We start from the raw sequence: 11036 nt of genomic DNA, 5'->3' as shown, positions 1-11036 counted from the left end.
CTCACCTTGTCCAGCTCGTCGTGCAGCTCGGCCAGGCTGGGCCGGATGAGCTTCTCGCCCAGGTCGGCGGCCGTGTGCCGGTAGTGGTCGATGCGGGGCACGGCGTCCATGGTGTTGTGGCCGAAGGTGCGCAGGTAGTAGGTGTTGGTGTGGGTGTCGTAGTAGTAGTGGTGGTGGCCGCCCGAGTGCAGGCTGCCCTCACTCAGCACCGTGTCGCCGCCGTTCTGGAAGCTGACGTTGGCGCCCTCCGAGCTGCCGCCGCCGGGCTCGCCGGGGCTCTCGTCGCCGGCCGACGGGTCCACGAAGTTCACCCGAAAGCGGCCCTTGGCTTCCTCGCCGCCCTTCCCCGCCGCGCCGCCTTCCCCGCTCGCCTTGCGGGGCGCCTCGACCGGGCGCCCGGCGGCCTCGGCCACCAGGTCCACCTGGAAGCGGCTCTGGCTCGGCGTGGGTCCCAGCGGTCTGCCCAGCGCATCGCCGCCGGCCGTGCCCGCATCCTTCCCCTCTTCGCAGCGCTGATCCTCACCCACTGCCCCCGGCACCTTCAGCTCGGCGAGGCCGGGCTGCTGCTGCTTCCCCTCCATGGCTGCCCGCGGGCGAGCACTACGCTCGGCAGCGGCCCCGTCTGCTCTGACCGCCCCTCGCGGCGGCGGCTCCGCTGCTTTAAGCCGCCAACCAGCGCCGGCGGCTGCAGCGCGCCGCAGACAACGCCAGGCGCCGCCCCGCCGCAGCGCCAGGTGATGATGCCGCCGGGCCGGCCGCCGCCCCCCGCCCGACCCCCGCCGCCGCCGCCGCCCCCTTCCTCTCCCTCTCCCTCCCTCCCTCCCTGCCCGCCGCTCCCCGCCTTCCTGCCGCCGCTCGCCTCCCTCCTCCTCCTCCTCCTCCCTCCTCTCCTCGCCCCGATCGCGCCCGTTACGCGGCGGCGCCTCCCCGCCGCCCCGACAGCGCCGCGCGGGCCCCGCGGGGGCGCCGGGAAGGAAGCGGCGCCGGGAGATCCCGGCCGGGGAGGAGGGGCGGGCGGTGGCGGTGGTGGTGTTGGCGGTGGCGGTTAGGAACTGTAAGGCGAAGCGGCCCGGCCGCGCCCGCTCGCTTCGCGGCTCGGCGGGGAGGCCGCCGGCACCGCCAGGCTCCGCCCGCCCTCGGTAGGCGCGGCCCCGCGGAGCGCCGGCGGGCAGGGCGGCGGCTGCCGGCTCCTCCCGGCCGTCAGCGGCGGCGGAGGGCGCCGCATCCGCCCCCACCGGCACCGGGGCGCGGGGCCGCGTCCCCCCGGCCCGAGGCAGCCGCACGGAGCCCGCCCGGCCGGGGCCGCGTCTCGCGAGAGGAGCCCGGCGGCCCTGCAGCCGCCTCAGGAGCGGCCCGCCGCAGGTGGCGGGTGTCCAACGCCCCGGGCCTGCCGCTGCCCCCAGCGTCGCTTTTTCGCTTTTTTCGCTTTTTTTTCCCGCTTTTTTTTCGCTCCTCTCGGTCTCCGGCGGCTCGCTGAAGGCGGGAGGGTGTGGGAGGGTGTGGGGCTCGGACGGGCGAGCGCGGAGATGGGAGATGAGCGCTGAAGTGCACCTTTCGCCGCCCAGCCTCCGAGGGCACTGTGAAATTGTTCACGTAACGCGCTTCTCCCTGCGTAGTTTGGTGTCGGTAATGTCCTCTCCTGTGTCCTGTCCTGCGAGCCTTTCCCCCTACTCTCTTCAAAGGTATTCTTTCCCTAAAAGAGTACTCCTTCTTTAATTTTTTTAAAAATGCAACCTTTCTGACCTTTTCTCCTGCCTCAGTCGAGTGCAGGTGTCTGGATAATCCATTAAGTTACTTCTGAGACTGAAAGGCGAACGAATCTCAGTTACACAAAATCCTCCTGCTTCCACAGTAAGAAATTAACAGACCAGCCAACTCATCATTTATTGTTATTTTCCTTATTCTTGAAGGTAATAGCTTACAGAATAGTGGAAGAGTTAGGCAACAGTGTCATCATTGACCATTGTCCACCCCCCCACACACACCAAAAAGCACCTTCTTTAGTAATTAAAAATCATTCAGCTAACATTCAAAACATTTACTTAACTTAGTGCCGTCAAGCAGTGGCATCAGTTTACTTCAAAAACATTTTGGTTTGTATTTCTTGGTTCCAGTCAATTTTTTTCCTGTTTTTTTTTTTTATTTGTTTGTATGCTTTTTTTTTTTTAATGTTTTTCCTTTCTGCCTAGCAAAGTCTGATGGCCAACATTCGTTTTGTAGCTCACCATATCTCTAATGTTTTACTTGAATTCACAACAAATTTGGTGACATAATCCAATAAAAAAGGACTGGAGTTTTAAAACAAAGCTTGCTTTTCTTTCTTAACAACAATTACTTAGAGGAAGAAGCTTTTCAGTTTTATAGATGAGTGCCTAAAAGAGTTGAGGACACTTCAGTAGGTTGAAAAGATGGGTACACTGGTCCTTTTGTGAGTGTTTCCTATTCAAACACTATTCTACAAAAGAACAGAAATCATACACCTCATTTTTTTTTTTTGAGATGTTTCTTAATAGACTCCAAAGCTCTAGAGACTAACATTACAAGAAACAGTTTGGGAAATTTTCAGAGTGTAAAGCACAAACATGAAAATCAGAGAACTGGAAAGTAAAAGGTTAAACCATGGGGCAATTTTGGCTTTGGCCAATAGGCAAGAACTTGAAAAACAGTGGGTGATAAAAAGTCAGAGTAAAGGACATCAGAATGGAGAGCAAACAGCACTTGAATAGTTGAAAAGAAAATCCTCCAGCATATGTTTTGCATAAGCAGACATAAACACTGAGTGATCCACACCTGCAGAAAATTTATCCTCTGGTAAGGGGCTTGGAAGCAATATAGATTTGGAAATGGTCATTAGTGATTTCCATCAATTCTCTGTATTAATAACAAAAAAGGAGTTGAGCAGCTTCTACTAGCTCCCATACTCATAGGTACAATGGGGTTATATTATGACACTTAACTATTTTAAATCAGTTTTCTGTGGGTATGTTTAGATATGTACGGGCTACACTTGCAAGGCCTACAGCCTGCTAAATGCCAGTTCCTCCTCTGTCTTGTAAAGGATTGCTTGAACTTTTAGCTAGTCCTGCAATTCTACATTCCCAGAATTGAGGGATTGTGGGTCTCAGTCACACTGAGGGCAGCCAAACCACTGGTCTGAGGTGAACAGGTGGCAGATGGAGCCCCTGCCTTTCAAGCTTCAAGAAGGGGCTCCTTCTGAGAAGCAGAAAGAGGGAATTGGGTGGAAAGTGAGAAGAAAATGGGGCATAGAAAAGCCATAGGAGAGAAGAGTACATCATCCTAATGAGAAAGGAGTAGGGGCACATGAATCCGCATGAGGGAGACCCTTATGGGAATTAGAGGAAATGACAGGCTACGGCATTCATAGCAAATGAAGTTTGTTGTGTGCACCCCTCACATGTGATGTGAGATGATGATGAATACTGGCTGTGAAGGAAACAAAGACATGGGGATACACCACAGTCCCAACAAAAGACAAGGAAACAGAGGACCCAAGAACAGAAAGAAGATCAATAAAGAAAATACAGACCACTCAGAACTGAAAGCATGGAAGAGATTAAATACCGTTATACAGGAAACACACGAGTAAATGGACCAAGTCTTCATAAAGGTCCTGGGACTTCACATCACCTGTGAGAAAGGTGAGGGAATCTGCAACAGTAAGTGGGAATAGAAGGCATGCACTCCCTGATCAGACTGCTAAGTCAAATGTCATTGATTCCAAAAAATACACTTTGAAGAAAAAAATTGTGAAGGATATTCACATTAAGCTCTCAAGTAAACATTTCATGGCATAGCACTATTTGAAGCACTAACATAGTAGAGTCTGGGTGTCATTGGTGAACAAAACAAAACCAACACATTAAATAAAAGCAAGGAATAAATTACTGTAATACTAGGTAAGATTATTTACCACCAAATATTATTACTATTTACAAAGTGTGGAGGGAGGAACTGTGGAGGGTTTCAGTGTCCTGTCAAAGATGTAAAAGCACTAGTGAAAGTTCCAAATTAGGTTTTGGTAGTTTAGAAACTAAAGAACATTAGATTATTATTTATGTAGACATATATAATACACACACACACACACACAGAAGGAATACCAGATGGAATTGGCTTACTATTACCAGAGATGCAACTTGTCACCAGATAAACCCTTCTGACTGGAGGGCTGGAGGACTGAATGGCCCGTTGGCATGGCTGTCAGCATTACTAAGGAGTCTAACATCCTATGAACCTAAAACATAAGAACACCAAAACAGAAGAACTGTAGTGGGTCAGATAAAGAGTTCATTTAGTCCAGTCACCAGCCTGAAGCAGTGGCCACCAAGGAAAGACTAAGAGCAGTGCAAGCATTGGTCTTGCGGGTACCTTCCCAGCCTCCAAGACATTGTGACTAAGGGATTAGGCAAGGCAGAGGTGCTTTCTCTTCCATGAACTTGCCTGTTTTTCCTCCTGATATTAAAATGTTAACTTTCTGCAACGTCCTTTGGCAGGGATTTCCACATCTAAGCATCCCTTTTTGCTTGCAATCTGCCATTTGCCATCTTCAGTGGATACTCCATAGCGTTCACTTGATACCCAGTATGAAATACAGGAAAACACAAACTCTTTATGACATTATGACTGTTATGGTTGGTATCTAGACTCTCACTAGATCGCTTGCCTCTTTCCCAAGCAGAAGAATTGTAGTGAACTCCTTTCACCTATGGATGCTGTTCCACACATCCTTGTGCTGCTGTAGTTCTACTGGATCCCTTTTGAGATGCACAAACAGTCGTCCAACTTGAGAGTCCACTGAGGATCTCTTTTCATTGTGCAAACAGACCACTTAGTTCTATTCTCTTTCCTAATTTGAAACCAGCTATTTATCAAAACACAGACCATCCATCTTACTTCAAGGCTCCTTAGTTTCCGTAAGAGTCTTTGACAAGATACCTTATTGACTGTGTTTCAGAAAAACATATAAATGCTTTCAACAAATCTTTACCCACAGGCTTGTGAATGCTACTAATTTTGACAAATTCATTAGGAGACTCCAAAACTCCCAGGAGTAACATTAAAAATGAGAAGATTCAGGACACCCCAGAAGTGATATTTACCAATATGGTCACTGATTCTGTGCTTTATTACAGTTTCTCAGATTGTCTGATAACAACCTCTAAGTCTGATACAGACTTACAAGCCTGTAGATCTACAGATCTCCCCTCAAATTATTAAAAATAGATATCTTATTTCCAAAGTTCGTGTCCTCAGGCCCAAAGTTAGTTTTAAGAGAGTTAATAATTCAGCACTTTCATCACTGAGTTCCTCTAGAGCTTAGGGTTGAGTGCCATTTGGACCTGGTGCTTTGTTGCTGTTCATGCAGAACCCTCCTATTCACCCCTTGCAAAGAGTTCCAGCAGAGGAACCTCTCATACCTCTTCCACAGCGCAGGGAGATGACAACTCATTTTGGCTGCCTGATACAGCTTTATCTTCTTGCAGTGATCTTTTTCTCATCAAGATTTAGACTCTTGACAGGCTTGCTGTTCCAGATAAGTGTGAGAGATAGTATCCTACTATTTTATTTTCCTGCAGATTCTGTTTGGGTAGGCTTGTTATGCTTATGATTTTTTGTTGGTGGTGGTTTTGTTTTTGTTTTATATGTTTGGACATAACTTCAGCTTTTCAGAGGATGACTTCTAGTAGCTTGCCTTATTCCTACTGTCTAGCTGTGCCAGCTTCAGTTCTGCTTTTCTTAGGTCATTCTTGATTGGTGGTATAAATTTCCTTGCTCTCTCTAACATGGAATTTTTCAGCAATTACCAGCTGCAAGAACCTAGCTATTTTAGGTCTCCTATCCATCTTGGTCTTTGATAGGCTTCCTTGTTATGTGTTTTATTGTGTTGAACACAGATCTGGTGAATTTGGGGCCTTTGTGCATTTTATTTTTTCTTGGCAAGGATATAATTTCAGGGGAAGTTATAGTCACTGTTGCAATGCAGTTCTTCAGCGCTAGAATTCTGAAACAGGACCCGTGTGCTGCTTGAACCACAATGAAGATTGTTTGTCCTCTTCTATACTACCTAACTAGTTGCTCCTTGATACAGTCATTGTTAGCATCTAAAAATTTTGTTTCTGCACCATGATTCCATGTTATATTTTCTCAGTCAACACATGGCCTAATCTGTCCTTTTTCTTCCTCTGTTTCTTGTGTCTTCTTTCCCTCCTTCTTTTTAGCTTCCTGTTCCATAACAAGTAGAGGTACACTTTATAATGGTGTTCTGCTACCCCGCTGTTTACTGTGTCCTTTGTAATTATTGCAGGTGTTCATCCAAGTGTGCAGTAATACTGCCTTTCTCAGAAATCTGGATGAAATCCTGACAAATACTGTATCGTCACGTGGCAATTTACCTGTATTTGTATTATACTAATCCTAGCTTACAAGAAAAAAAGGTAATTGCAGCAACACTTCTGAAAGGCCGCCAGACAAAGCCTATGATTAAGATGCTAAGAAATGAAGCCCTTTTACTGCCAGCCATATGTGTCGGAGGAACAATCTGTTTCAGGGGCCTTGCTTGTTCTGTCTGTGTTTTTGATGTGTCCCTGTGTGTCTTCACTATTCCACTGCCCTAACACACACTTCATTGCACTGCTGTGTTTTAACTAACCAAGTGTTAACAAGAGTACCTCCAAAAGGATTCTAGATATTTCTAATGTATTTGAAGACTGACATTCCAGAGATTTTGGATGGCTCCTTCAACAGACTTCAATATTTAATACTATATTAACAGTGCATTTACTTGGGAGCAAGGTGGTGGTCATACCTCATATCCATACAGAAATGGAAATTTTTGCAAGATGCCATGCTTTTTTGGTAACTGGAAGAAGGAGATTCAGCACTTGCTCCCTGCCTGAATTTGTGAGCTTTCATGTCTAGTTTTAGGGTGCACTTTTATCTTTAAAGTTCTAGTTGTCTTTGTATCTAAGGGAATGAATTTCTTCTCACGGCCATATCAGTTCAGGCAAGCCCAGCAAACCCCCACAGCCTCTAGAAACCATTGCCAAGGTCTCCATGTGACAAAATGAGATTAAATGTCAAATTCTTATAATTATGGTGTTTAATTATCATATATCATCCAGAGTATTAAATGCCTGACTCATTCCTGTTTTTGACTGACATTTGAAAACTGTAGTTTGTATATGGTGTGTATACGCATTAGGAAGAATAAATTACTCAGGCTGGGGATAGCATTTGCTATATTAATCTGCTGTGGTTATAGGAAGTTCCATCAAGATCCACAGAGAACATAGGTGAGCATATTGCAACAATTCTGGAAATGTAAATATAGATACAAACAAACAGACTGTTTTGTCCAGCCTGATTTATCTTCAAAGTGATGTTCTTCATTAAACCTTTTTCATTTTGTTTCTAGTGTTAGTCATTTCCGTGTCTGAGTCTCTAAGCAAGTTTATAGTAGACAAAGCTGCAGGGAACTGTTGAGTCTCTGCTGAAATGTAAAGTGGACAGCCTGAATGCTCAATAACTGTTCAGTCCAGACCAGAGTACTAATTTTGATTCTAAAGCTTACATGCAGATTACAGCCAGGTAGCTCAGGATGGACATCACACACTCTCTCACCAGAGATCCTTCAATTTCATTTCTTCCTGAGCTATGAACCTACTTAGATGTTTCCTCCCTGACACTTCTGCATGAACGAAGTCCATTTTACATGACCCAGTTCCTTCTTTAGTTCATCTCTTTGCTCTCTAGAATAAAGTGCAAGAAGTTATCTCAAATGTTCAGCTGGAGATGGTTCTCAATATATACAGGAAACAGGCAGAATGCAGGGACGAGGAACTGTTTTACCCTTCAGGAGTGTACCTAAGTGATTTCTGTTTCTCGTTTTCCATTTTCAAAGTGGCATTTTTTGCTTGTTTATTTAATCATGTTTCTTGAAGATAAAAATAACTTTCCCATCTTTGAATCCCATTCATTAGCTTCTGAAATGGATGCCCTTTGCAGTAGACATCCACTTTATAAGGAAGCCTAGGGGAGTGGGTTGGCCAGCTGCCCACCAGGCAAGACATCTGTATTTCCAGAAACTCAAGCCAGCTAACCACATTCTATTTTACACAATTAATTTGCAGCCCTTTTCTTTTAACTCCTATTATCACTGTTAGTCCATTAACTTATTTTCTTTGATGTTCTATAAACCCTCAGTACAAATTGAGTGGAGGCTACCAACTACACAGGCTACCAATGTTAGGGCCATCCTTTTTGTCTCTTTCATCTTGCCCACTTTGTTCAGTGTTTGGAAAACATAGTTTTTATCATGCCTTATTATAACACATTAGTTTAGGAGTTTCCTCAGTTAATCTCATGGAAAACTACTAAGCATTTCCAAGAAATACCATGACACCATTTATTTGTACTGTTGAGCAACCAGTTGGTAAAACTATAGAGGTAAAAAACAAACAAAAAGAAAAGGTAAGAAATAAAGTGTGTGAAGAAGAATATGATGCCAGCTCGGAGTGAGCAGGCCACTGGCACCTCTCCTTATCACCAGGCCCAACTGATGGCCAGGCCACAGCCATGGGACACGGGGCTGAGGCTCCCTGGGGTAGCCTTGGGAGGGCCTGGGCACGGCACTCACCCCTTGGAGCCCCACACTCGGGCCGCCACCGGCCACCGTGCCCTCTGCTCCTCCTTGGGCAGGCCTCAGGGAGGCCACTGGCCCCCAGTTCAGCCTGGAAGCAGCTGGTGCAGGGCACAGGGTGGGCTCCCCTCTGGCCACAGGCTCTGCGAGGTGCTCCGTGGCTCCGCAGGCTGACATTGTCACATAGCTTAGCATAAAGGACTTCTCGTTTGGGTAGTACCCTTTGTTACTTTCAGATATTGTAATTTTTTTTTAAAAGGCCCACCATCTTTTGTCACTGTGACACACTTGAATTTGCTTTGCCATTTACATATCTTTTTGCTTCTCTGACAAGTATTTTTATCATTTCCTTCTTAAGTTTGTGCTAATGCTGTTTCCTGCACCAAGAAGTAGATAAGTGATCTATCCATGTCACGTTTTCCTACTAATTTCTGTGTTACCTTTATTAAGAAAATTGTCAGACGAATAATGAGGCAAATAAATGATTTAAATACTGATCAACTCTTTAGATGAAAAACGTCTGGATGATTATAAAACTTTTCTCAAAAGCAGGAAAACAAGAAAATCTTAAACAATCCACAACTAATAGAAGGTATAAAAATTAATAGGATGTCATTTTGCATTCACAACCTTTCTAGTCCAAGTGAGGCTGACAGTTTTGTGTAGACTTACTTTACCATTTCTTGACCATGGCTCTTCAAACAATTTTACCACCCCTCATAACAGTTCCAAACTGTCATGACTTGATTGTAGAATGTAACTACTAGTATGAGTCTTAAGATTTTTGTTGTTGTTGCCTTCTGTTACTTGATTCCAGTCATATCTCAATTATAATTTTTTTGCATTATATTTTTGTGGAATCAGTGTACTCCTTCTATATAGCACTCCAACAGCTTAAACTTGCCAAGTCTTGTATGTGAACCTTATAAAAGTTAAGTCACATTCAGTTATATTTGTGATTTAGTGCTCTCCAGCAGAAGTCCAAACATGCATTTTAATAAGAGTGGCAAGCTGACTAGGCATTGCCGGAGAGATTCACGTCCTATATATTCCTGCTCTACAAGAATTTTTCATTCCTGTCTTATGCCAAATTTATGCCAAGGAGATGGATACTTATTAATTCTATGATGCTGTTGAAGATGGTTAGAAAAGCAGAATTGTGCTCCAGGTTCTCACTCATAGATGCCATAAACATATTTCACAAAGTACAGCACGATAACCTCTGCCACTTAAAACTAAGTAGTACAGTCTGGAGTAAGAAGTGTCATTGTTTTAATGGAAATCTTTATACCTTCCTCTAAAAGGACAAATTAAAAGTCTCCCATATACCACCAGCATAAAATGTTATATATTTACTCATTATACATTTTTTCATGTTGGTTCATGAGTTATGGTTTAAAGAGTTTAAAATTTAACCTTCAGGAAGTTAAGAATATGAGAAAGGTAGATTACTTCTATCGTACCTCATCAATAACCTTTCAATATTAATTAATATTCAAATACTTCGGGAGGTATGTCATGTAGTTGTCTTGGTTATGAAGTTTGTTAGACAGCAAGAGATGAGATTCTAGGTGACTGGTCAAGGAAGACAGACCTTTACTGCATCACCGAGGATGGGTGCATATGGAACTTGTGTCCAAGCATGCGTATGGTCTTTGGAGTGATGGCACTTAGGAGTATAACCAGTGGTACACAACCAAGTATATTTCATAGTAACCAGTTTTAATAATGATTTCTCCCTCTTCATCTTCAGAAAAGGATATGAATGTAGGAAGACACGGGAACTAAGAAGTAGGAGAAGTTGAAAGAAGAAAGAAGAAAGAAGTTGAAGAGAAGTGAAAGAGCATAGTCTTCTGACTTGTTTCAAAAAGGAGAAAACTGAGGCACGGAAAGATGACAGCTTGAATCAAATTTATGGTGTGTAAGTGGAGTTGGATATTTTAAACATACAATGCCCTTTCAGTTTTCATTTCTATATTTTTGTTCCACCCACAGATTCATCTGGGAAATTACTAATACCAGTGGCAGTCAAATCCATTATAATCTTATAAGCAGTGGGAGCTGAAAAAAGGTTTGTCGTAATGTACTTGTTTTTCCCTTGCTTTCAGTCTTTATCTTAGAACTTCAGATTGCATTACAGATATTAGTTGTGGGTCCTTTGTGTAGCTTTTTAAGATATGTTGGCAGGACAAGTTGCTGTATAATTTATTGTATTCCTGAACAATGCCTAAATACTGTGGCGTAGTGTTCTTTTTTTTCTTGGGGTGTTTTCGTATGTGCTCTTAAAGACTTTAAATGCTTAGATAGTGACTCACCTGAAACCATTCAAAGAGTTTACCACTGGACTATGAAGACTATCACACCAAAGAATTACAAT

General features: G+C 44.4%; 2 protein-coding genes across 6 annotated transcripts in view; both read right to left on the bottom strand.

Moving 5' to 3' along the window:
- Nucleotides 1–715, bottom strand: part of SLC12A2 (solute carrier family 12 member 2) — a 62740-nt gene extending 62025 nt beyond the window's left edge. For all 3 annotated transcript variants that reach the window (XM_083819187.1, XM_083819189.1, XM_083819188.1), the window contains exon 1: nt 6–715. In XM_083819187.1, the coding sequence (XP_083675313.1) occupies nt 6–581 (576 nt within the window). In that variant the 5' untranslated portion in view covers nt 582–715. The remainder of the gene's footprint in view (nt 1–5) is intronic.
- Nucleotides 716–1051: 336 nt separating this feature from the next.
- LOC310890323 (uncharacterized protein) overlaps nt 1052–11036 on the bottom strand; it is a 42221-nt gene continuing 32236 nt past the window's right edge. For all 3 annotated transcript variants that reach the window (XR_014577175.1, XR_014577177.1, XM_083819191.1), the window contains exon 3: nt 1052–4255. Coding sequence is in view for 1 of the 3 variants with exons in the window: in XM_083819191.1 (XP_083675317.1) it covers nt 4240–4255 (16 nt within the window). In the remaining 2 variants the exon portion in view is untranslated. The remainder of the gene's footprint in view (nt 4256–11036) is intronic.

Source organism: Anser anser, assembly GCF_964211835.1.
Source record: "Anser anser genome assembly, chromosome: Z".
NCBI classification, from domain to species: Eukaryota; Metazoa; Chordata; class Aves; order Anseriformes; family Anatidae; genus Anser; species Anser anser.
The sequence above is the reverse complement of the archived record's forward strand: the minus strand, read 5'-3'. Positions and strand labels throughout refer to the sequence as shown.